Source organism: Monodon monoceros, unplaced genomic scaffold, assembly GCF_005190385.1.
Source record: "Monodon monoceros isolate NGI ecotype Baffin Bay Population unplaced genomic scaffold, NGI_Narwhal_1 Super_Scaffold_16, whole genome shotgun sequence".
Taxonomy (NCBI): domain Eukaryota; kingdom Metazoa; phylum Chordata; class Mammalia; order Artiodactyla; family Monodontidae; genus Monodon; species Monodon monoceros.
Window position 1 is genome coordinate 34,208,428 of NW_021703772.1, and position 27,114 is coordinate 34,235,541.

The following is a 27,114-nucleotide window of genomic DNA, read 5'->3' on the forward strand; positions in this document are numbered from 1 at the left end:
AACTTGCTACCTCCGTGACCTCTCTGAGCCTCACTATCTTCATCTGTAAAGTTGGCGTAACAATAGCTGATCGCTCATTGTGGATCTGACTCATAGTAAGCACTCAACGACATCAAATGTGAAACTGCTTTCAAGTCAAGTCTCCTAGGTGGCAAGGGGTGAGGTGTTATTCTATAGTCAAGACTCTGTACCACATCGACAACTTCCAGAATCTGTCATCTGTGCTTTGGGCCTTCCCTGCGTTCTTTCCAATTTGTCTCTAAGTGCTGTTGCTCTGACTCTGAACACTGTGACTCTGCTGCCGTTTTCCCATTTCAGCAAAGGGCCTCCTGACCTAGCAGCCAAGGCGGCCCCTGACCTGCCATGTACCCCAACCCTCTCGTCTACTGCACCTGCTGGGATCCCTGGAACTTGGGACCACGGAAACTAATCGAGACCCCTCAGCCACCAAGAAAGACCTCCCCAGTGAAGTCCAAGTAAGGACTACCTGGGATGGAGTGGAGCCTGGGGGCTTGGGCTCCATTACAGCCAGCTTTCTCTCACAAGATTTCTGAAACAGTCAACTTGGCAGCAAAATCCCAAGAGGGCCAGAAAGCCCAGCTTTCCACAGCCTGTAGGCTGCACAGCGCTCTAGCCAGTGATGCCGGGGCTGAGTGTCATTTTCAATGAGGAAGTCTCAGAATTAGTGCAGCAGGGAAAGGGCCCATGGCAGCTGCCTCTCCATGGGGGACAAAGAGCTTCTAGAACCAGGGGATGAGCTGTGCTGCTGGCCCGGGAACCCCTGGTCAGTGAACAAGTGCCAAGGCCTTCAGCCTGAGGTTCCCCAAAATCGTGCTGATTTTAAAGATTCCTGTTGTCAGACCATATATTCCAATTTGTTTTCACTGTGGGGATCTACCTTACTGGGGAGTGCTAAACCTGGTTTCTGAATTTCCAATTTTCTCTTTCTCGTTATTTCCTTTTTCACTTTCAGGCTAACTCCTCCTCCTCCGGCTTCAAAAAAACAAAATTATGCCCAACCGATAACAAAATCTGTTGTCGCCCCAAAGTAAGTATTTTCATGTCCATGGGACAGGAACTGTTCAAGGTATGTGAATAAAATAATCTCCCTTCTTGGCCTTCACAGCCCTTCCTGACTTGAGCTAATTGCTGCCAAGTATGTCAGAGAAATGCCAGAACCTGATGGGATTCCTCCCAGACCTCAGCTCCTACAAGTGGGTTCTGTGGTCCTCTGATCCCACAGCTTTCAAGGTCACTTCAAAGGAGCTCTCAGTGGGAGTGCCCCAGAAAGCCATTCCCTGCCCTAAAAGGGCACGATGCCCAATACACGTCCTTGGCAAAGAGCCTCCCGTGGATTTATGGTGCTACTCACCCTTCTCCTGATTACTATGTCTAAGGTTTTCTGTAGATTGCAGCTCTGTTTTTACTCATCAATTAAAGTTTTTAATCCATATTTATAAGCTTAGATGTGTAACTTAGCTTTAGGCCTTTGCATGGATCTTTGTGTTCTATTTATTTATTTATTTGGAAAATTTTTATTGAGCACCTAGTATTTGCTATACATTGAGTCAGGTGCAGGGGGACAGCAGTGAACTCGGCAAAGTCTCCACTCTCAGGGACTCACATTCTAGTGGGGAGGTGCAGGGATATGACCATAAACATGTTAATCCATCCAAGATCTACAAGTGCTACGAGGAAAAATAACACAGGCATAGGGAGGAGGGTGGGATTGCTATTTTATACAGAGAAGTCAGGGCAATCCCTGTGTAAAAAGCCAGCAGGAGCCGCTTTGGCACCTCAGGCAAGCACTCTTGGCCAAGGGAACAGTGGGTACAAAGGCCCTGGGTGGGAACTTGCTTGGCACGTCTGATCTTTTCCTGGAAAGCAAAGAGGCCCATGTGGGGGGAGTGGAGGAAGTGAGGAGACAGTGTTGGGAAACGAGCTCAGAGAAGCAGCAGAGATGCTGAATGTAGTCAGCAGAATAATGACACCCCCCCACCCCCACCCCCGCCCACAAAGAAGTGCATGTCCTAATCCCTGGAAACCACCACTTTGTTCTGTTACTTGCCAAGGGAAAATTAAGACTGCAGATGGAATTATGTTGCTCATCAGCTGACCTTGAGATGGACAGATCAACCTGGATTATCCAGGTGGGCCTAATGCAAATGTAAAGGTCCTTACACATGAAAGAGGAAGTCAGAGTGTCAGAGAAGGAGACATGACGATAGAAGCAGAGGTTGGAGTGATGCCGTTGTTGGCTTTGAAGATAGAGGACAAGGCCACTAGGAACAGGGGCAGCTTCTAGGAGCTGGAAAAGGTAAGGAAATAGATTCTCCTCTAGAGCCTCCGGGAGGAATACAACCCTGCCAACACCTTGATTTTAGCCCAGAGAGACCCATTTCAGACTCTGCCCTCCAGAACTATAACAAGCTGGTGTTGTTTTGGGGGTTTTCTTTTGTTTTTTGCGGTACGCGGGCCTCTCACTGCTGCGGCCTCTCCCTTTGCGGAGCACAAGCTCCGGACGCGCAGGCTCAGCGGCCATGGCTCATGGGCCCAGCGGCTCCGCGGCGTGTGGGATCTTCCCGGGCCGGGGCACGAACCCGTGTCCCCTGCATCGGCAGGCAGACTCTCAACCACTGCGCCACCAGGGAAGCCCTATCCTCATTTTCTGATAAGGAAACTGAAGCACGGAGATGTTGAATAACTATGGTTGGTGGCAGAGCCAGGATTTAAACTCGGGCCCATCTAATTCCAAAACCTGAGCGGTTTCCACAATGCCTGGCCACCTCCTGGCCTCTGGCCATGAAGGAGAACGCAGAGGAGGATGTGGGCTGGGAAGCAGAGCGGTGGGAGGGGCCAGCGGTTGGCTTGTGCACATGCTGAATTTGAGAGGCCTGGGGGGGCGCTCAGGAGCCAGCCGAGTCTTGCGCTTGGGGGTGAGGAGAGAGGTAAGCTGGGGGAGGGCACCGGCGGAACTTGGGCGCGGGCATCCCACCTCACATGTCTGTGTTTAAGATGTGAGTAGGGCGCTAGCAGAAGGCTGGAGCAATCTCAGCACTCCAGGCCTGCACGATACCTTATCTTCCACATTGAGGCCCAGGAAATAATAAACGTGTCACCTGGCTACTGCTTCGTTCGGAATAGGGAGCAGATTTGCGTCACCTTGGGAGATGAGATGTCTGCTAGGAAAAAGCATTCAGAATCAGAGAACATGGACAAAGTCAGGACTTCCAGGCAATGTCCCTGGACCCACATCCTGTTCCTCAGCCCCACCCTGGCCTGGCCTCGAGGACGAACCCCTTACCTGACGCCCAGTCCACGGTGTCCCTTCACTCCTTAGCATGGCGCCGGCTCCTCTCCGCACCCACCTCTCTACTCTGAGCCCGTTTGAGTCAGGCAGACAGACGAGTCAGGCAGCTGATCTGGAGAATGATTGGCTGGGTGTCCCTCACACTAAAGGGGACTAGCTGTTTCTGGAGGTAATGAGTAGATGCAATGTTCAGAAAATAGTCTGAACTTGAAGGGTGAGAGCTGAGAGTAAGGTCAGGGTTTCTGGGAGGCCAGAGCCTGCATCTCTTTTCCATTAAGTCGAAAGATACCACTCAGTTTACGCCTCTGAGAGGTGCAGCGTGGAAGGTTCTGGTCTGATTCCATCCCCGCTGGGCACGCTGACACCCCCTCTGTCATTCAAGGCCCACCCACTCTCTGTCCTCCGGGACCATGTAAAGTCAGTCCCCACATCCTCTTCATGCTACCTGCTAAACCTCTCATTCATATCTCCTCCTTCCCCATCTCCTCCTACATCCTCTCTCTGCTTTCCTCACCCTCAGGAATCAAGGACCTCATCTCTGCTGCACTGCCTACCACCCTGTTCACTCCAGCTCAGCCAAACAGAGCTGAGTAACCTTACAGATTTCATGGAGTCCCCAGACTCAGAAACACAAAAATCCGTAAATCTACTCTGAAATCCACACTCTTAAATCCCCTCTTTGTCCTGTTTCCGGCCCATTCCTTGTCTATGAGTCACTGTCTGCATCAATCCTATTCCCCCACCTAATTTCCTAATCCTGTGGATTTCTCCCTCCTCCATTTCAAGTATCTTCACCGAGTCAAGGTCAAATCCTAATAGATTTCGGGCATCCTCCTCTTTCCCTTCTAGTCAGTGGGTCACCAAACCACCCCTGCTCACTTCTGGCCGGATTACCCAAAAGGGCTCCGTGTGAGGCTCAGCCACCCTACTGCCAAATTCCTTCTTCCAAACCACCCTCTGCCCCTAACCCCCACCCCCCACCCCCCATGGTGATGGAGCAGGTGCAGAACATGGCCTGGCTCTCACCAGGCCAGAGCCAGCCATGCCCAGGGAGGGCCCTGGCTGGGACGGCATGGAAGCTGCGTGGATCACGGATTACTTGTCCCGCAGGACGGCTATCATTACTGACCTCGAAGAACAGATCTCAGAGCTGACAGCGATAATAGAGCAAATGAACAGAGCCCATCGTTCTGCCCAAAAACTGGTGAGTGGCCCTTGAGTTAACAGACATCTCTTTGGGAAAGGGAAAGGCCAGTAGTTTCAGATCACCTGCTATGTTCCAGGCAAGGCCAAGCACCTTCCTCCTGGGAGCCAGGCTGTCCAGGCAACAGCCCTGGCTCCATCCTCATCCATAATCGCAAGAACTCAAGTCCCTCCTCTAGGCCTAACTCAATTTCCGGGAGTTCTTGGGGAGCTTCTGGCATGTTCAACGCCACTATCCTTTCCACACTAGGGGGTGCCAGCCATTTCCAGCAGGGCTGGCTGTGGCCTGTGCGGTGAGTTAAATTTCAGACCTTGCTGAGGCTCTTGGTAACCGCATCAGCGTGACCAGGATTTCAGTTTTACTCAAAAGCTGCCCAGAAGCCTCCAGTACCACTTCCTGTTGCTGGTGAAGCTGCCAAAGCCCACTCTCCAGAACCTGCTCATTTCCGTTTGCACTCTTCGTGTTCCCTGGGGATTCTGGTAACACTCCCTTTAAAATTCACCATTCATTTTATCACGGACTTTTCTTCTCCGCCCTAAGCAGAGGTGTCTGGTGGCCTGGACTGGAATGATGCATCAGACCCATCCTTAGATCTCCTCCCAACTCCTCCCCTCTCCTCCCCATCTGCCCATCCCCTCCTGCCACCAGCACCCCCCCCCCCCCCCCAGCCGGACCCGCCTCACTTGCTGTTACCGAACCCACGTGTGAGGGGTGACTTCCCAGCAGGCCAGCCCCTCGCCCTCTGATACACACCAGATGTGTCTCAATCCTGTAGTGACCCAGCATAGGACTCAGGCTGAGACCTTCCCTTCTGAGGATTCATTCCTATACCTTCCTGAAAACCCTGCCAAGTTCATGGTCACCTTCCTACAGAAAGGAAATTGAGGCTCAGGAAGTTAAATAATTTGCATGAGATCACTCACCTCATCTGTGGTGGGTTACTGGGCAAAAGGCACACTTTCAGTCACTGAAGCATTGGCCCTGCTGAAGACATATTTAGAGATTATTTCCATCGAGGGACCTCAGATTGTGATTCTTAAAATTCTCCCAGCTGTGAACACCCTACATTGTTGTGTGACTGTGCAGAAGGAGGGGTGTGCTGGCCCCGAGCCCTTGTCTCGGCTGGCGGTGTCTATTCCTCCTGAGGCACTGGCCAGAGGACACGATGTGCGTGTTAGAAGGGAGGTTCACCTGGAACTGAGCACTTCCTGCCTCCGGAAACAGAGCCATTCTGCCAATGAGGGCTTATTAACACTGGTTTCAAGTTCATCAAAGCAGGGTCTGAGTCTCAGGCCTCTTTGGCTCCTCCAGGTCAAGCCCTTTGCACAATCAACGATTGCTCAATTGAATTACGTATCCAAAAATCCGAAGGCCATGATCTTACAAAGAGATTACAGTCCAGCCAAAGAGGCCAGACCTGCCCACAAAATAGTGAAAGGGATGGTTTCCATGCACCCTTTGTGAACTGATTACGTACCAGACAATGCAGAGCGAGGCAAGAATTGTCCCGTTCCCTCAGTAACGATGTGCTCTCTGGCACTGCCGAACACAACGGGAGAGGCTTGGGGAGAGGGGCATACCCCGTGAATGGGAAGGCTTCTCAGAAGTTGCAGGTTGGAGTGGGAGTGGGGTCCTCAATCCTGTCTTGTAAATGCCAGCCTCGTTTCTAGCTCGCCAATGAAATGGATCTCCGCTGTGCTGAGATGCAGAAGAACTTTGAAAGCAAGCGGAGGTATGCTTTCTGGCACAAGCTCTTGTGTACTGAAGGTCCTAAGGCTCCTGCATCCTTGCAGGATTTCAGTTCACTGGGATTTCAGACAAGGCCAAATGGAACTGGGTGGCGAGGGGTAGGGGAGATAAGAGACATGTCTTTGGAGAGCAGGATGGTTTGATCTGAGGTCACTAAAATACAGCCCGGAGAAGGTTATTCCTGGCTTTGTAATTTCTCATCCGAATTTCATTTTAATTATAATCTCCCTTTAAGTTGATTGCCAAGAAGAGCCGTTTTTTGGTTCTCCAGGAGGTTTTCATGGTAAACTACTGTTGTTCCCAGCCTGGTCTCTCCCCACGCCCCTCCTCTTCTTCCTCTCACCTCTACTGTCCCTGGCTACTAGGTCAAGGTCTGGGCAAAATGGGAAGAAGGTATGGGAAGGGCAGGAGCCAGAGCTGCAGAGACAAACCAAGGGGAAGAAAAAGGATGTGTGTTGTCTGTGAGAGTGAGAAAGCCCACAGAATCCCCTTCCACACCTCCTGCTGGGCACCAGAGCAGCCCCAGTAGTCCTGCTGGAGAGAAGTCTTCCTAAGTGTCACAAACTTGCTTTTTAAAAATCTTTTTAACTAATTGACTTATTTACTAATAGACTTTATTTTTTTTTTACTATTTTTTATTTTTGCAGTACGCGGGCCTCTCACTGTTGTGGCCTCTCCCATTGCGGAGCACAGGCTCCGGATGCGCAGGCTCAGCGGCCATGGCTCACGGGCCCAGCCGCTCTGCGGCATGTGGGATCTTCCCGGACCAGGGCACGAACCCGTGTCCCCTGCATCGGCAGGCAGACTCTCAACCACTGCGCCACCAGGGAAGCCCCTAGACTTTATTTTTTAAAGCAGTTTTAAGTTCACAGGAAAAAAGAGCATAAAGTAGAGAGAATTCCCACATACCCCCGGGCCCCATACCTGCACAACCTTGTGTCATCACTGACATCCCACACCAATACGCGACGTTTGTTACAATCAATGAAGCCTACACTGACACACACTGTTATCCCCCAATGTCCACAGTTTACATTAGGATTCACTCTTGATGCTGTACATGCTATGGGTTTTGACAAATATTTAGTGACACGTATCCGCCATTATAGTATCATACAGAATAATTTCATTGCCCTAAAAATCCTCTGAGCTCTGCCTATTCATCCCTCTCTCCCCACTAACCCCTGGCAACCACTGATCTTTTGACTGCCTCCGTAGCTGTGCATTTTCCAAAATGTCACATAGTTGAAATCATACAGCCTGTAGCCCTTTCACAGTGACTTCTTGCACTTACCCATATGCATTTAAGGTTCCTCCGTGTCTTTTCTTGGCTCAACAGCTCATACAGCCTTTTATTTTATTTTTTTAATATTTATTTGTTTTATTTACTTATTATTTTTTTTTATTTTTGGCTGCGTCGGTTCTCAGTTGCGGCGCACGGGATCTTCACTGAGGCATGCGGGCTCTTCCTTGTGGCACACGGGCTTCTCTCTAGTTGTGGCACGTGGGCTCTTGAGCACATGGGCTCTGTAGTTTGCGGCACGCGGGCTCTCTAGTTGAGCCACGAGGGCTTAGTTGCTCCGCGGCATGTGGGATCTTAGTTCCCCGGCCAGGGATTGAACCTACGTCCCCTGCATTGGAAGGCGGATTCTTTACCACGGGACCACCAGGGAAGTCCCATATGGCCTTCTATTTTAACACTCCTCTTGAACACTGCGGACATCTGCCTCCTGGAATGGAGGCTGGAGAGACCTTGGGCTCTAAAATTATCCTGCATGTTAATCAGCCCACAGTTTCCCAAAAGGATTGTAAGCAGAGACTGTGCTGCTGGGGGACATCCATGGCCCCCTGATGTCTCCATGCAAAATAGTGGATGGTGAAAACAGGGATCTCCTCACCCTTTTCTGGATGGATGTCAGGAGAATGTGTCAGGAAGTGAGGGCCCCACAGCCTGCCCACCAGCTGCCTGCGTGAGGGAGGGGAGGTGGGATCAGGTGAACTTTTCATGGATGACTGTGGCCTTCTCCTGGGGTCCTACAGGGAGCTCGAGGAGATTCACATAGCACAGCTCAGTGAGCTGGAGAAAAACTACAAAGCAGCCTTGAAGGCAGAGAAGTTGGCTGCCCAGGATAAACTAGGTACGGTTGGGACCTGGGAGAATGACCCTGATGAAGGGGTAGAGGCTGACCCTGCAGATCTAGGGCAGAGGAACTCCCATGGCCATGGGTGGACTCTGGCTAGGCTTTCGAGGTTTCCTTCTCAAGCCCAGGAAGAGCAAGTGGTTGAGAATGAAACTGAAAAAAGGGAAACCATGTCAAGCAATGTCCTCCCTACCCCCAGAACTTTGAAGGGTCTGTGGCCAAGTTTTGGGGTCTGAGCAAGTCCCTTCATCTCCTTAAGTCTTAGTTTCCCCATCTGGGAATCAAGGACAAGAATACCTGCCTTTATCAGAGTGATAAGAATGTGAAAGCACTGTTTAAAGTATATTTAAAAGGTCTACAAACGTAATACTGTTCCGATTCAACAAGTTTCCTCACCTGTAAAATGACAGTGTTTCATTAAACTCTAACAGGCACACTGTGATTTGTATGGCCTTAAAACCTGTAAGGGTTGTGTGGGCCATTTATCCCATTATTTATGCTGCCTTTGGGAAGGACAAAGTGTGTACCCTTCAGAATTCTGAGTTTATAGACTAATCGCCACAGGGAGAAGAATTTCTATAATCTCCTTATTTTCCTTTATCTTACATTTTTAAAAGATGATATTTGTACCTTGCTGGTTTTCCAGTTCTCTAAAGAGAACATGTATTGTTTTCAAAACCAAGGTACACTAGGAATGTTATTTTTAAAAGACAGAAGGTTTTGCTTCTGTTTTTCCTTCAGTTGTAGGTTTGCCCCCAGGGATTAGTCCTCATACTTGGGGTGCATCAGAATCACCTGAGAAGCATATTATTGACAGATACTGAGCCTTGCCTCTGAAACTCAGCAGGCTTAGAGTGGGGTCGGGCCATCTAAATTTCTAATAAACTTCCAGAGTGATTGCTAAGGCAACACCATGGTTTCACCACCGACAAGATGAGTTTGAGGTACGGACGGTGTGCAGGAGAGCTCTCATTTGAATTTGAAAACATGTATTTCAGAGGAATAATGATGACCCTGTTGTTTTCCTTTTGTCCAGAGGATATGGGAAAGGAATATAAGTATCTGAAGAATATGTTTCATATGTATCAGGTGAGATTCAGAGCTCCTTGGTGGATTATGAGAGAAAGAGAAGCAAGGCTCATTCCTGGTTGATGACGTTGAAATGAATCTAGAGCTCTTGCCCAGAAAATCATTTCCTGAAATTCCCAGGCTCCTTGAACCTAAGTGGCCCTCAAGGAGAAGAGGGAACCTGCGGACTGTGATGGCACCCATGCAGGACATGTCAGTCACCCAGACCCTAAAGGAGCCCGTTGAAAAATACATTTGTCATTACAAAAGTAATACCTGCTCATTGTTTTTTAAAAAATGGAAATTCAAAAACCAACAACAGGGACTTCCCTGGTGGAGCAGTGGTTAAGAATCTGCCTGTCAGTGCAGGGGAGACGGGTTCGATCTCTGGTCCGGGAAGATCCCAAATGCTGCAGAGCAACTAAGTCCACGTGCCACAACTACTGAGCCGGCGCCCTAGAGCCCGCGAGCCACAACTACTGAGCCCGTGTGCCACAGCTACTGAAGCCCACACGCCTAAAGCCTGTGCTCCACAACAAGAGAAGCCACCGCAATGAGAAGCCCGCGCACCGCAACGAAGGGTAGCCCGCCCTCGCCGCAACTAGAGAAAGCCCGCGCGCAGCAACGAAGACCCAACGCAGCCAAGAATAAAACTAATTAATTAAAACAACAGCAACAACAGCAGCAACAACGAAAAGAATGAACTATCACCACCCCAAGACAACCACTGTTAATATTTGTATTTTGTAACATCTTTGATCTTAGTAAAGTACTGGGTCAAAAAGGATAAACACTTGTAAGGTCTTTGATGCATTTGGCCAAATTGCCACCCAAAAGGGCTGTATCGCTCTGCACTAACTCTAGCAAGCAGAGTAGGGGGTACCTCAGAACACAGCCCATCCACTTAGCCAGCTAATTTGATGGAGCCCCAGGAAACCAGAATTAGGGCATTATTTCATCCTAGGGGGATGAGAGAGTGGGAGAGGGGAAGTGGACAGGGGAAGGGCTGGGCCAGCAAGCCCCCCATCCTATGGTGACCAACTGGTCCTGGTTTGCCAGGTTTTAGCACTGACAGTCTGGAGTCCCAGGAAACAACTCAATCCCAGGCAAACAATGACAGTTGATAAATAAAAACAACAACTTGGCATTTCCCTTGTTTCCCCCTGTGCTATTGATGAGTGATTCATGGTTCAGAGGGAGCTGACACGAGCATCTGCAACATGCTCAACTGCCTGTCTTCAAAGGAAGCCCAGTTCCAACAGGGCAAACGCCGTGCAGAGTTCTCTTTGATCTTTAGGGTTCTGCAGGCTCTTGGGTGACTGGGCTGGAATTGACTCCCACCAGTCACCATATGGGGTCCCCAGCAAGGGTCCCAGGTGAGGGAAGCTGCAAAGGGCTCAGGGCTGAGCCTCAGGCCAGGATGCAGCCTTTCAGGATGCTTTTCTTCATGGTAACTTTGTACCTCCACAGGACAGCATTTATGATGGAATGGAGGAGAAGTGGTCAAAGAAGAAGGCAGAATGGGAGAAGGATTGGGAAAAGATCCTGTTACAGCAAAGTGAGTACAGAAATTTTAGACTTTTTGATGACAGATGCACCAAGAAACTAGCATTAAGTTTGGTCTCGACTTGAGGAAGGCAGCCTTGAAGTCACGAAGGATGATGGGTGGGCTGCATGGCTGGACTCCTGAATGGAAAGGTGCCTGGAGTCTTCAAGAAAGTGCAACAAGGATAGAGTCTTTTATGTAGTTTAGCCACCTGAGGGTCTCAACCATACCCTCCAGAACTCACTGATTGCAAGTTTGGCAATCATGTGCTGGAACGAGCTTGTGGACATCTGTAGGATTGCAGACTTGTTTTCTGGGTGCAGGTGACCCCGAAGTTCCAGAAAAAAAGCTCTTGAATTAGTTTGAAATATTCACTTGTTGGGGGAGGGGCAACACAGTCCATACTCCCACGTCCCCCCAGAGGAAGCCATGTTTGATATATTTTTCAATTGAGATATATTTCAATTGATATAAGGTGTACAACATGTTGATTTGATACAGTCATATATTGCTGTGTATTTTTTTAATATTTCCAACGCTTAGCACAGAGCCTGGATCATACATAGTGCCCTATAGGACACTTTCCTACCTCCACTGAGCTTCTTCATAAATGGAAAAGAGAGAGAGAAATCTCTGGAAACTGCTCCCTGACCTAGAGGACTAGTTGAGGTAGAATTGGGGGCTCTATAAACCTATTCCACATCCTAGCCCAACACAATTCAGATCAGATTTAGCTGATATTCACAAATCACTCATATAAATGCAGATACTCCCTGGGAAAGGTCATCCTTAAAGCCCTTCCCACCCTGGACTCCCAGGAGGTAGCATGAAGACCCTGGAGTCAAGGCTGGGGAATGGGGTGTGGAGCTGCTCCTGTTTGAGTCTTTACCTGGAATCTTGGTGTAGCATAGCCCACGTCATCACCCAGACTCCCAGCTACTCGTACTACGCTCATCCCATGTTGCCAGAGTCTATGCTAAGATGCTACGAGCAGTTTTGGAAGACCGGAATCTAGCTGCTCTTAGTGTAGTCCAGACTTATCTTGTGAGCCCGGGAGGTTGCCTCCCTATCCACCCCTAGCACCACGATGCTGAAGAAGAACTTTGTGTAAGACCTACACCCGTCCTTCCCCCTGTTTAGTACTGGGGCTCTGCTGGCAGGTTCCCCTGTCCCCCAAATACACTTAAGCCTAGCTCTGCCCCAGGGCTAAGTATACATTTTATTGAATAAATTTTATTGAATAAAGAATAATAAATTTTATTGCTGGAAAAGTCACATGAGCCAAGAGCTGTATTTTAAGATAAGAGTATCAAAAAACCATGGTGATTGCTTCAGCAGAGGGAATGGACAAAATAATAAGCAACAGATCCAAAATAAACTTCTGGTTTCCCTACTCTATTTAACTGAGGTTTCTGTTTATTAATTTTTTTTAAAATGAAAGCTTCTTTCTTTCTTTCTTCTTTCTTTCTTTATTTTTGGCTGTGTTGGGTCTTCGTTTCTGTGCAAGGGCTTTCTCTAGTTGCAGCAAGCAGGGGCCATTCTTCATTGCAGAGCGTGGGCCTTTCATGGTTGCGGCCTCTCTTGTTGTGGAGCACAAGCTCCAGACGCGCAGGCTCAGTAGTTGTGGCTCATGGGCCTAGTTGCTCCGTGGCATTTGGGATCTTCCCAGACCAGGGTTCGAACCTGTGTCCCTTGCATTGGCAGGCAGATTCTCAACCACTGCGCCACCAGGGAAGCCCAATATCCAATTAACATCATTCCTCTTAAAAGTGAGCTGAATACTGTACTTATGAGTAATAAAAACAAGGAAAATCATGCTTAGGTTTTTGAAATCTAAGTCTAAACGGTGGTGTCTTTCACCACTGAAAAGCAAAGTCAGCTCATGGCGCAGGAGAGGAAGCTCACATGTTTCTGGGATAGTTTGTCACACTCACCACCAGCAATCAGGCTGGATGTGGGAGCATTATACCCTCAACCTCAACACATGAGGGGTTTTTTTTAGCCAGATCAGATCACAAATATCCCCCTCAGTGATCTTTGACATTTCTTTTAAACTTACTATAATTTTTGTATCTACTATAAGTTCATTTTTAAACCTTCCATCAAATTAAAAACACAATTAAAATCACGCCTACAGCTATGACTGTCTAGCTATTGCAAAGCCAGAGATTTAGATTGAATTTGCATGAAAATTATGTTGTCCTGATTCCCATTCTCTTGACTTCCAGCTATCAAGAAAAAAAAAGAAAGAAAGAAAGAAAGAAAGATTAAAATAGCAGCATTTTAACTATTGTTTAGTTATACAACTAAACAATAGCATCAATTAAGGGGAAAGAAGAGTTTTTTCCTCAGTGTGAAAGTAGGTTGTGGCATCTGTTTGCCCATATTTTTCTTGTCATCCTTATTGCTTACTTCAAAGTTCACCTTGGTGAGGATGGTGAGAATATCTTCACCCCTGAAAAACATAACATAACCTTGTGACCATCTATGGGGGGAGAAATCAACTGGTAAACCCTATTATCTGCTGTGATTAGTGATAGTTATTTCCCTCAAAACAACAGGCATTTGAAATAACAAGATGCTAAACCAAGACCTACCACAGCTTTCTAGGTAAAGAAGTTGTCTCAGAGCTTAATATCTTATGACCATCACAAACTTCACTGTCAACACCAGATTTGGTTTCTTTGCCTCCTGACCTATTTGCACCTCACTCTGCTCCATGTATGTGTCACTTACCCCCAATCGCCTCAACGCCCCCCCGCAACATCCCCTGCCTCAAATTGGCATTGCTTCTGTGGATTTATCTGTGGCCGCATCAAACTTTAGGCAAGTGGAAATTGAAAGTCTCCTGCAGCCACCCCACTGCTTTCTCACCAGCTTCTCTTATCAGTTTAGTTGGGCAACCTGTTTATTCACTTCTGTAGCTAACCCCTTGGAACCTCGCAGGATTCGTGGTCTAAGTTACAAAATGAAAATGTAGTGTGGGTGTTATGGTTCAGTCCTTTATCTGCCATGGGAAATTCTTGCTCTTCATACACTTAAAACATAATGAGACACAGAACTAGAAGCAACCTACAGAGGATTCCTTGCTATTTATCTGCTGGTTGTGTGTGCATTTGGTGAACTGTGCCGTACAAAACCATCATTTAAATAAAGGAAACATAAGATAATAAATGAGGGAAAGTTATTTTCCCACATTTTGTGGGCTTCAAAGCAAATTTGTGGGAATAGAAAAAGTTTCTGATCTTTAGCACTTATCTCCCACAAGAGGGTCCGAGGTTGGTCAGCTATTATAGAACTTTTGACAGGGTTGGAGGATGTTAAACATGGAAATTCCAAACTAGTTGAGTGGGTTCAGTCATATTTCTGCCTAAAGACAGAGATAAACTATATGACTTTGCCATCTTTCCCACTCTACGATATGCTGATTGTCCTTTGAGGTGCTAAATAAAAGAAACTCCTCAGTAAGTATTTCAGTTTTTTCCATCAGTAAACTTGCCCTCTTTCCCACTCTGCAACTGACCTGAGAATTACAGTTATATGATCCACAGCTAGACATTTAAAGATGAATGAAGTGTTGAATAAGCAAAAATTACCTAGGACATCTTTCTCTCAGGCTCTGGCAAAGTGACTGGATATACCAGGTCCCCTCCATGGTGCTTCGGTAGGAAACACAGTTGTTCACGGTGGCCATCCCCAGCAGAAAGTCAGCCTCATCTGGGATATATCTCTTCTGAAGCGATGAATCAATTTCTAAATAGGTTTCCTTCTGTTCTGAGTCAGTTTCAACAGCTATACCTCTCTGGTAGTTATCCCCTTGACAAGCCTGAATAAAAAAGATTTTGGGTTTGCCAAGAAGGGAAGGGCACTTTGAACCAGTGAAGTAAGAGGTCAGCTCATAGATGGGGGCTTCCTGCCCATCGGAGCCATAGATGATGCCTTTGTCTCCATGGGAGAGGATGCAGCAGATGAAGCAGTCCTTGTTATTGTGGTCCATGCTTTGGTAGGATTTCAGAACCTCACAGATTTTCTTCGCAGTGTAGTCTTTGTAATGCACTATCTCAAAATGAAGCTCACTAAAGGTCTTTCTCAAAGCCTCTGAAAAGTGAAACAAGAAAAGTCATATTACACCGCAAGAATTCCCAGACCACAACCCAGGACTAGGGAGAACATTGATCAGATAAGAATCTGAACCAGAACTGAAAAACAAGACCCTCTATATTAGTGGCTGGATTCCATAGACTTCTAATGTTTACTGCCACTAGCTGAAAATATTTCCCAGCCCTGAGGCAAAAGAGAAAGGGGAGACTGCTATTGTTGGCCTGTTGTCTTTTCTCAACTAGTCTACAAGCTATTATTTAGGCTTACTGCCTAACCAATCTAAAAAGTAACTAATACTTACATAATCAGAAAAAAAGCAAAAACAGATTTTTAATAAAAGATCCATACTTATTTTATCCTGAACCTTCTCAAGACTGTTCATCAAAATACGAGATATGAATGTTTTAAAAGTCAAGTAGAACTAAAAGACTTATTACAAAAAAGCTACCCCCCTCTACTCCTTCCTTTTACCCAGTCATGTTCTGTCCAGCCATTTCTATGAAGGAAGCCACTTTCAACTTTCAGCTATTATTATTTTTTTTGGTATTAGCCTCCATTTTGTAATGAATTTGGGCTCATTTCTATTTATTCGTTTATAAATTTTAGACTTTTGTATTGAGTTCCTATTGTGGGTGATGAGTGCTTGGTGCTCTTATACATTTACAACGTTTAGTTGAAGCAATAGAAATATATGTATTACTAATACTATGTAAATATAATATTCTTTAATTATGCTTCCTTTCTTATTAAGCTTTTTGTCTTTCCTGGAATTAGCAATAGCATTAGTTTTTCACTGCTTTGTTTTCTACATGCTTAACATTAGTTTTCCCCAAATGCTCTAATTGATCTAGTCAAAGTCTTTCAACATTTTGCAGGCTGCCTGTCTGATTATTTTAGATAAAAATAGCATATATTTAAGGTGTACAACATGATGATATGAATAGTGAAATGATTACTACAGTTAAGCTAATAATTTATCTCCTCACTCAGTTACCTTTTGTTTGCATGTGTGTGTGTGTGTGTGTGTGTGTGTGTGATGAGAACACCTGGAATATAGTCTCTTTGCATACTTCTCATGTTCAATACAGCATTATCAACTATTGCCATCATGCTGTACAGTAGATTGCTAAACTTATTCATCCTACATACTGCTACTTTATACCCTTGATCAGAAATACAATCAAGGCCATTTTAATAAAAAATGTTTTCATGGTAAATATTAAGTAAATGAAAATCGAAAGCCTGAAACCTTTTCTTCAATACCAAGATATACGATGATGAGTGATGTAGTCAGTGAACTTAAGTTCTGTGGCTTTTTAAAACCTTAGAATAGATTTGCTTGAATAAACAAATGTTAACAGAAACCATTCACAGAGTCCTGACGATTAAAATCAACCTATCTTATTTTCTAAACTACTTTATTTAAAAAATAAGTAATTACCTGATGTTATGACTCATAAACACCATTTTCAAAAATTCTTTGATCAAGTAAAAATTCTTAATATCACAATGGTTGGGTTGAATTCTTTCTTTTATTGCTTTTAGTTGTAGCCATTTCTATGTTCACATGATGCAAATTATTTTTCATTTAACTTGTAAGCTCTCAATCTTAGCCGAAAAAGGCTGAGCCAAAGACTTTCTGTTTAGTTTAACATTTGAAAATGCTATTTCTGTTAAGGACTCAATTTCTGCTGTACTCATAGCCCAACTTTTATAAACACAACTTCTGTAAATGGTCTTGATACCAAAGCAATGTTTTCCACCCAACACCTAATACACTCTATAGAGGCTCTATTCATCTAGTGGAATTAAAAACAAAGTTTATTGTTGCTTTTTATAAGCCTTTTAGTAAGATTTGATATTTTATCTTTATATATACATTGCTTTGATTTTTAAAATTAATTTTAAAAAAACAGAAGCAGAAAACTAACAAGTATGTAAGAATGTTGTTCACCTCCACAGGGAAATACGGTTATATCCATCTTTTTGAAACACGTGGCCCTGTTGATACAGCTTTTGTTCTCCCCTTTTGACAAAAACATAGATATCAGAAATATTTCATTTCTCTTTTGGGCTCTACTGTACCTGCATCCAAGTCTGTTCCATTCCTATCCTTAATGCTGTGAAGTTTGGGCACATCCTTCCTTGCTATGCTAAAATCATAATTGTTAAAGATCAAACAGTATCCCCGAGGTTTGCTTTTCATTCGGTAAACTGTGTTCGATGTCTGGAAAACAAAAATCCAACCCAGGAGCTGACTCTGTGGATCAAACACTTGAGACGTGAACAAACAACTCCCTAGTAAGAGGTTAGGCATCACCTAAGCCAAACTGGGATGCAAGTGCACTTTCCATAGCCCCACCCCAACTTGGCACTGCTCCCCTAAGGAGCTAGTTTCCACTCATCCCCCGACAAGGATCGCAGACTTCTTCCCCACAGTTAGTGTGGAAAGTCAGTGTCCCAATACTTGGGCGTCTTGAGCATTTGCACTTATATTAATAGTGTTGTCACCACATTGTATTGGTATTATTTATTCTCATTTCTGCTCAAGGCAGTAAACATCTGTGCCAGGGACTAGGATTATTATTAATTTGTGAGAGCTCAATCAGGAGTTCCTGGATGAATGACTGTCTTGGTGCTGTCTTTGGGCTGCCCCTTTGAGACCTTGTGATTCCCTCAGCTCTCTGCTCAACTCATCCATGCTTCTGGGCTAACAGGTGAGGGCCTGCCCATCACACAGCATAGCATGGTCCCAGGATTTTTCAAGCTGATGGCTTAATCTGGATCTCAGGACCACAGTGACTCGAGGAGACAGATGTGCTGGGCAGGCAGGTCTTGGCTGTGCTACAGGTTACAGTATCCAGACTCTACTACTTGACAGTATCAATCAGAGGTGACCCTGTGACCTCCTGACTTCCCTGGGGTTGTTTCAGTGCTGAGATATTTAGCATTTATTGGGAAATCCATGCAGTTCCTCAAGGTGGAGAAAAGGGCCCCAGGCTAGGGGGCCAAATTCCTGGCTCTACTACTTAATAACCTTAAGACTTTGGACAAGTTAACGAATCTCTCTTGCACTCAGTGTCATTAGCTGACGGGTGGGGATAAAAGCATGCAGAGTGCTTTTACTGTTTACAAAGTGCCACGTGACTTCAGTTAATCCTTGATGTTCAGACTGAGAGAGGTCTGGTAATTTGCTCAGGGGTCCACTAACAAAGGGTCTCTCCTAAGCTTAATTTCAAGTCTCCCACTAGACATTAGGCATACAGGGTTTCCTCTGTTTCCCACCACAAGGAAGAGTGAATGGGCTGCTGAGTCACAATGTGGTAAATTGCTGAAAGTTACAGAAACAGAAGTGATATCTAGAAAGGCAATTCTTGGGCCAGCTCATTGGGATGAGATCATAGAGACAACTAGATGGTTAGCATGTGCTGCTTACCCCTAATCACAAAGGAGAAACTGTTTTGAAATGCCAAGCTAAAAGAAGACTTTGCTTTTTCTAATCCTGCTGACTCTTCTCCCAAAGCCCTCTCCCATTTAGGCTGATGCAGCTGCTAAAAGGATCAGGTTGGAGGCTCCCCACCCCTCTACCCTCCAACTATTCCAACGTCTTTGCTTTTAAAATAGAAATTTAACACATGGGAAACCTTTTCAAAATTCAAAGTTTAAAAGTCACATTTTAAACTTGTGCTTTTGTGAATTTTTTTCTACAGTTCTCAACATTTTCAATAAGTTTCTGTCCCTTATTAGTTTATCTGGAAGCTGAAAAAAAAACTCAGGAACACAATAACTAGAATCAGCAGCACAAAGGAGAAAAGGAATGGGAATTTCCCCGTACCTGTGACTCACTGTCCTTTTCTCCTGGAGAGTCCGACATGGCCAGCATTTCAAGGGAGCCCCCCCTTATGAGCAATTGTGACACATCTGGAATGACACAGGCAGGGAAGGTGCTTTGGTGAGGAAAGATGTAGCACCCAGGACAACATAAAGTCCCTTTTAAAATGAAAATTCACAGGACTTCCCTGGTGGCTAAGGATCCTCCTGCCAATGCAAGGGACATGGGTTCAAGCCTTGGTCTGAGAAGATCCCACATGCCGTGGAGCAACTAAGCCTGTGTGCCACAACTACTGAAGCCCGTATGCCTAGAGCCCATGCTCTGCAACAAGAGAAGCCACCACAGTGAGAAGCCCACACACCACAACGAAGAGTAGCCCCCACTTGCTGCAACTAGAGAAAGCCCATGCACAGCAAAGAAGACCCAATGCAGCCAAAAATTTTTTTTAATTTAAAAATAAATAGCATAATTTTTTAAAAAATAAAGTCAGGATTTGTTAAAAAAAATAAAATAAAGAAAAAAAAAGAAAATTCACAGACCACCTTGAACATAATATCCTTGCAGTTCACAGAATAAGGGAAAATCTTATCACTAACTAACTCTGCCCCTATTTCAAACATGCTGGCCTGGGGCTGCAGGGTCTTTGTCTTTTGACAATGCCTTTTATATCTTCCAATGTGCAGAGAAGGTGAAAAGTAGCCAGTGCTATTAGGAGAACAGGTCCATTAACATGCAAATGTCATCTGCATACAGAGTGAAGTAAGTCAGAAAGAGAAAAATAAATACTGTATATTAACGCATATATGTGAAATCTACAAAAATGGTACAGATGAACCAGTTTGCAAGGCAGAAATAGAGACTTAGACGTAGAGAGCAAACGTATGGACACCAAGCAGGGAAAGTGGGGGTGGGATGAATTGGGAGATTGGGATTGACATATATACACTAATATGTAGAAAATAGAAAACTAATGAGAACCTGCTATATAGCACAGGGAACTCCACTTCATTGTACAGTAGAAGCTAACACAACATTGTAAAACAACTATACTCCAATAAATAAATAAATAAATAAAACAAAATGAAAAAAAAGACGCAGAAGTGGTCACAATTGTGACTGCTGTAGCCCTCCCTCTCCCCAGCCTGAGTGAGCAAGTGAGCCCTAATCAAGCCGCTGCTTTTGCCCCCTCTTGCCTGGGTGGGGAACAGATGCCTGAGGGTGGCCCACATGCACAGACGGGACCAAAACCAAAGTTGAACTCCAGGGGCAGTGGGACCAAAGAAGAGAAAGGGAAATCTCTCTGTGCAGCCACAGGAGCAGAGGATTAAATCCCTGCAATCAGCTTGGTAAACCCTGCATCTGTGGAATATCTGAATAGACAATGAGTGTTCCTGCAATTGAGGCTGTGGACTTTGGGGGCAACTGTGGACTTTGCAGGCAAGTACACGCCAGAGTTGGGCCAGGTCAGAGTCTAAGCTGGCCCTACAGAGCCCACAGCAGGTCCAGAGACCCACCTAGAAGTACTGGAGGACTTCCCAGGCAGGCAGGGATTGGCTGCGCTTCACTGTGGGAGCAAGGACACTGACAGGTGAGGCCACAGGAAAATATTAATATTAATTTTTTCACTTTGTTCTATTGTTTTTTATTATTCTTTTAATTTTTATTTATTTTTTCTTTTCTTTTTATGCTTTTATTTGTAATATATTTTTTACTCTATTTTTTCCCTCTTTCTACTTTACTTTGTCATTATATTGTGCTTTTTCCTTGTTTTTGTTTTTTCCTTTGTTTTGCTTTGTTTTTATCTTCCTTTTTTTTTTTTTTGCAGTACGCAAGCATGTGGGATCTTCCTGGACCGGGGCACGAACCCATGTCCCCTGCATCGGCAGGCAGACTCTCAATCACTGCGCCACCAGGGAAGCCCTTTATCTTCTTTTTAACTATATTTTATATTTTTCAATTTTTACTTTACTTTTTTGTTGTTTTGTATTTTTTCCTTTTGTTTTCACCTTTCTTATGTTTTTATGTTTTTTTATCTCTTTTGTGTGTTTTATGCTTTCTTTGCCTTTTTTTAGATTGCTTTCTGCTTTTGATTGGTTTTTTGTTTTGCTTTTACCATTCAACTTGGGGTTTTGTTTGTCTGTTCTTTTTTTTTTTTTTTTCTTTTCTTCCACACCATGTGGCTTGCAGGGTCTTGATGCTCCAGCCAGGTGTTGGGCCTGAGCCTCTGAGGTGGGAGAGCTAAGTCCAGGATGTTGGACCACCAGAGAACTCCTGACCCCAGGGAATATTAATCAGCGAGAGTTCTCCCAGAGGTCTCCATCTCAACAGTAAGACCCAGCTCCTCCCAAGGGCCAGCAAGCTCCAGTGCTGGATGCCTCACAACAAACAACTAGCAAGACAGGAATGCAACCCCACCCATTAGTCTAAACCCCAGCCTTTAGTCAGACAGGCTGACTAAAGTCATACTACGCTCACAGACACCCCAAAACACACCACTGGAGGCGGCCCTGCCCACCAGAGGAACAAGATCCAGCTCCACCCACCAGAATGCAGGCACCAGTCCCCTCACCAGGAAGCCTACACAAGGCACTGGACCAACCCCACCCACTGGGGGCAGACGCCAGAAGTAAGAGGAACTATGACCCTGCAGCCTGCAGAAAGGAGACCCCAAACACAGTAAGTTAAACAAAATGAGAACACAGAGAAATATGCTGCAGATGAAGGAGCAAGGTAAAAACCCACAAGACCAAACAAAATGAAGAGGAAATAGGCAGTCTACCTGAAAAAGAATACAGAGTAATGATAGTAAAGATGATCCAAAATCTTGGCAATAGAATGGAGAGAATACAAGAAATGTTTAACAAGGACCTAGAAGAACTAAAGAGCAAACAAACAGCGATGAACAACACAATAGCTGAAATTAAAAATACTCTAGAAGGAATCAATAGAATAACTGAGGCAGAAGAATGGAGAAGTGAAGATAGAATGGTGGAAATAACTGCTGCAGAGCAGAATAAACAAAAAAGAATGAAAAGAACTGAGGACAGTCTCAGAGACCACTGGGACAACATTAAACGCACCAACATTCAAATTATAGGGGTCCCAGAAGAAGAAGAGAAAGAGAAAGGGCCTGAGAAAACATTTGAAGAGATTATAGTTGAAAACTTCCCTAATATGGGAAAGGAAATAGTCAATCAAGTCCAGGAAGCACAGAGAGTCCCATACAAGATAAACCCAAAGAGAAACACACCAAGACACATATTAATCAAACTATCAAAAATTAAATACAAAGAAAAAATATTAGCGACTTCCCTTGTGGTCCAGTGGTAAAGAATCTGCCTTACAATGCAGGGGACGTGGGTTCGATCCTTGGTCATGGAACTAAGATCCCACATGCCGCAAGGCAACTAAGCCCATGTGCCACAACTACTGAGCTCACATGCCTCAACTAGAGCCCGTGTGCCACAAATTACAAAGCCCGTGTGCTCTGGAACCTGCATGCCACAACTACAGAGCCCATGCACCCTGGAGCCTGTGCACTACAGCTAGAGAGAGAAAACGCACACACCACAACTACACAGAAGCCCGCACACCACAACGAGAGTCTGCATGCTGCAATGAAAGATTCTGCATGCCTCAATGAAGATCCTGTGTGCCAAAACTAAGAGCCAACACAGCCAAAAATAAAAATAAATAAATAAATAATAAGTCTTTAAAAAAAAAGAAAAAATATTAAAAGCAGCAAGGGAAGAGCAACAAATAACATACAAGGGAATCCCCGTAAGGTTATGAGCTGATTTTTCAGCAGAAACTCCACAGGCAACAGGGGAGGGCCCAATATATTTAAAGTGATGAAAGGGAAAAAGCTACAGCCAAGATTACTCTACTCAGCAAGGATCTCATTCAGAATTGATGGAAAAATCAAAAGATTTACAGACAAGCAAAATGTAAGAGAATTTAGTACAACAAAACCAGCTCTACAACAAATACCAAAGGAACTTCTCTACGCGGGAAACACGAGAAGAAAAAGACCTACAAAAACAAACTCAAAACAATTAAGAAAATGGTAATAGGGACATACATATTCATAATTACCTTAACTGTGAATGGATTAAATGTTCCAACCAAAAGACACAGGCTCACTGAATGGATACAAAAACAAGACCTGTATATATGCTGTCTACAAGAGACCCACTTCAGACTTAGGGACACATACAGACTGAAAGTGAAGTGATAGAAAAAGATATTCCATGCAAATGGAAATCAAAAGAAAGCTGGGGTAGCAATACTCATAACAGATAAAATAGACTTTAAAATAAAGAATGTTACAAGACACAAAGAAGGAAACTACATAGTGATCAAGGGATCAATCCAGGAAGAAGATATAACAATTATAAATATATATGCACCCAAGATAGGAGCACCTCAATACATAAGGCAAATGCTAACAGCTATAAAAAGGGGAAATCAACAGTAACACAATAAAGGTGGGGGACTTTAACACCTCACTTAACAGATCATCCAGACAGAAAATAAATAAGGAAACACAAGCTTTAAATGACAAAATAGACCAGATAGATTTAATTGATATTTACAGGACATTCCATCCGAAAACAGCAGATTACACTTTCTTCTCAAGTGCACATGGAACATTCTCCAGGATAGATCATATCTTGGGTCACAAATCAAGCCTTGGTAAATTTAAGAAAATTGAAATCATATCAAGCATCTTTTCCAATCACAATGCTATGAAATTAGAAATCAATTAGAGGAAAAAACCTGTAAAAAAACACAAACACATGGAGGCTAAACAATATGCTACTAAATAACCAAGAGATCAATAAAGAAATCAAAGAGGAAATTTAAAAATACCTAGAGATAAATGACAAAAAAACACGACGGCCCAAAACCTATGGGATGCAGCAAAAGCAGTTCTAAGAGGGAACTTTATAGCAATACAATCCTACCTCAAGAAACAAGAAAAATCTCAAATAAACAATCTAACCTTACACCTAAAGGAACTAGAGAAAGAAGAAGAACAACAACAAAAAAACCACAAAGTTAGTAGAAGGAAAGAAATTATAAAGATCAGGGCAGAAACAAATGAAATAGAAACAAAGAAAGCAATAGCAAAGATCAATAAAACTAAAATCTTGTTCTTTGAGAAGATATACAAAATTGATAAACCTTTAGCCAGTCTCATCAAGAAAACGAGGGAGAGAACTCAAATCAATAAAATTACAAATGAAAAAGAAGTCACAACAGACACCGCAGAAATAAAAAGTATCCTAGGGGACTACTACAAGCAACTCTATGCCAATAAAGTGGACAACCTGGAAGAAATGGACAAATTCTTAGAAAGGTATAACCTTCCAAGACTGAACCAGGTAGAAATAGAAAATATAAACAGACCAGTCACAAGTAATGGAATTGAAACTGTGATTAAAAATCTTCCAACAAACAAAAGTCCAGGACCAGATGGCTTCACAGGTGAACTCTATCAAACATTTAGAGAAGAGCTAACACCCATCCTTCTCAAACTCTTCCAAAAAACTGCAGAGGAAGGAACATTCCAAAACTTATTCTACAAGGCCACCATCACCCTGATGCCAAAACCAGACAAAGATATCACAAAAAAAGAAAATTACAGACCAACATCACTGATGAATGTAGATGCAAAAATCCTCAACAAAATACTAGCAAACAGAATCCAACAGCACATTTAAAGGATCATACACCATGATCAAGTGGGACTGATCCCAGGGATGCAAGGATTCTTCAATATACACAAATCAATTAATGTGATACACCATATTAACAAACTGAAGAAGAAACACCATATGATCATCTCAATAGATGCAGAAAAAGCTTTTGAGAAAATTCAACACCCATTTATGCTTAAAAGAACTCTCCAGAAAGTGGGCACAGGGGGAACCTACCTCAGCATAATGAAGGCCATATATGACAAACCCACAGCAAACATTTTTCTCAGTGGTGAAAAACTGAAAGCATTTCCTCTAAGATCAGGAACAAGACAAGGATGTCCAGTCTCACCACTATTTTTTTAGTTTGTTTGTTTTTGTTTTGGGGTTTATTTTGTGGTACGCGGGCCTCTCACTGTTGTGGCCTCTCCCGTTGCGGAGCACAGGCTCCGGACGCGCAGGCTCAGCGGCCATGGCTCACGGGCGCAGCCGCTCCATGGCATGTGGGATCTTCCCGGACCGGGGCACGAACCCGTGTCCCCTGCATTGGCAGGCGGACTCTCAACCACTGCGCCACCAGGGAAGCCCTCACCACTATTATTGAACATAGTTTTGGAAGTCCTAGCCATGGCAATCAGAGAAGAAAAGGAAATAAAAGGAATAAAAATTGGAAAAGAAGAAGTAAAACTGTCACTGTTTGCAGATGACATGATACCATACATAGAGAATCCTAAAGTTGCCACCAGAAAACTACTAGAGCTAATCAATGAATCTGGTAAAGTTGCAGGATACAAAATTAATGCACAGAAATCTCTGGCATTCCTATATACTAATGATGAAAAATCTGAAAGAGAAATTTAGGAAACATTCCCATTTACCATTGCAACAAAAAGAATAAAATACCTAGGAATAAACCTACCTAAGGAGGTAAAAAACCTGTACTCAGAAAACTACAGGGTACTGATGAAAGAAATCAAAGATGACACAAACAGATGGAGAGATATACCATGTTCTTTGATTGGAAGATCAATATTGCGAAAATGACTATACTACCCAAAGCAATCTACAGATTCAATGCAATCCCTATCAAATTGCCAATGGCATTTTTCACAGAACTAGAACAAAAAATCTTAAAATTTGTATGGAGACACAAAAGACCCCGAATAGCCAAAGCAATCTTGAGAAAAAAAAAAAAAAATGGGGCTTCCCTGCTGGCGCAGTGGTTGAGAATCTGCCTGCTAATATGGGGGACACGGGTCGAGCCCTGGTCTGGGAGGATCCCACATGCTGCGGAGCAACTGGGCCCGTGAGCCACAACTACTGAGCCTGCACATCTGGAGCCTGTGCTCCGCAACAAGAGAGGCCGTGATAGTGAGAGCCCCGCGCACCGCAATGAAGAGTGGCCTCCGCTTGCCACAACTAGAGAAAGCCCTCACACAGAAACAAAGACCCAACACAGCAAAAATTAATTAATTAATTAATAAACTCCTACACCCAACATCTTCTTAAAAAAAAAAAAATGGAGCTGGAAGAATCAGACTCCCTGACTTCAGACTATACTACAAAGCTACAGTAATCAAGACAGCATGGTAGTGGCACAAAAACAAACATAGATCAATGGAACAGGATAAAAAGCCCAGAGATAAACCCACACACCTATGGTCAACTAATCTATAACAAAGGAGGCAAGGATATACAATGGAGAAAAGACAGCCTCTTCAATAAGTGGTGCTGGGAAAACTGGACAGCTCCATGTAAAAGAATGAAATTAGAACACTCCCTAACACGATACACAAAAATAAACTCAAAATGGATTAAACACCTAAATGTAAGGCCAGACACTGTCAAACTCTTAGAGGAAAACATAGGCAGAACACTCTATAACATAAATTACAGCAAGATCCTTTTTGACCCACCTCCTAGAGAAATGGAAATAAAAACAAAAATAAACAAATGGGACCTAATGAAATTGAAAAGCTCTTGCACAACAAAGGAAAACATAAACAAGACAAAAAGACAACCCTCAGAAAGGGAGAAAATATTTGGAAATGAAGCAACTGACAAAGGATTAATCTCCAAATTATACAAGCAAGCAGTTCCTGCAGATCAATATCAAAAAAACAAACAACCCAATCGAAAATGGGCAGAAGGCCTAAATAAACATTTCTCCAAAGAAGATATACAGATTGACAACAAACAAATGAAAGGATGCTCAACATCACTAATCACTAGAGAAACGCAAATCAAAACTACAATGAGGGATCACCTCACACCTGTCAGAGTGGCCATCATCAAAAAATCTACAAGCAATAAATACTGGAGAGGGTATGGAGAAAAGAGAACCCTCTCGCACTGTTGGTGGGAATGTAAATTGATACAGTCACTATGGAGAACAGTATGGAGGTTCCTTAAAAAACTAAAAATAGAATTAGCATATGACCCAGAAATCCCACTACTGGGC

General features: G+C 44.1%; 2 protein-coding genes across 4 annotated transcripts in view; one reads left to right on the forward strand and one right to left on the reverse strand.

Moving 5' to 3' along the window:
• Positions 1 to 363: 363 nt before the first annotated feature.
• Positions 364 to 12,033, forward strand: FLACC1 (flagellum associated containing coiled-coil domains 1). The gene is given in 9 exon segments (XM_029224595.1): positions 364 to 476; positions 974 to 1,091; positions 3,101 to 3,234; positions 4,421 to 4,514; positions 6,185 to 6,246; positions 8,304 to 8,401; positions 9,441 to 9,493; positions 10,943 to 11,030; positions 11,837 to 12,033. Coding segments are annotated over 9 exon segments (957 nt in total).
• Positions 12,034 to 12,437: 404 nt separating this feature from the next.
• CASP8 (caspase 8) overlaps positions 12,438 to 27,114 on the reverse strand; it is a 30,274-nt gene continuing 15,597 nt past the window's right edge. For 2 of the 3 annotated variants that reach the window (XM_029225980.1, XM_029225981.1), the window contains 4 exons: positions 18,955 to 19,040; positions 17,205 to 17,346; positions 14,615 to 15,116; positions 12,438 to 13,473 (listed from right to left, as the gene is read on the reverse strand). In XM_029225980.1, coding sequence (XP_029081813.1) covers positions 13,338 to 13,473; positions 14,615 to 15,116; positions 17,205 to 17,346; positions 18,955 to 19,040 — 866 coding nt within the window. In that variant the 3' untranslated portion in view covers positions 12,438 to 13,337. The remainder of the gene's footprint in view (positions 13,474 to 14,614; positions 15,117 to 17,204; positions 17,347 to 18,954; positions 19,041 to 27,114) is intronic. The other variant, XM_029225982.1, reaches the window with a different exon arrangement.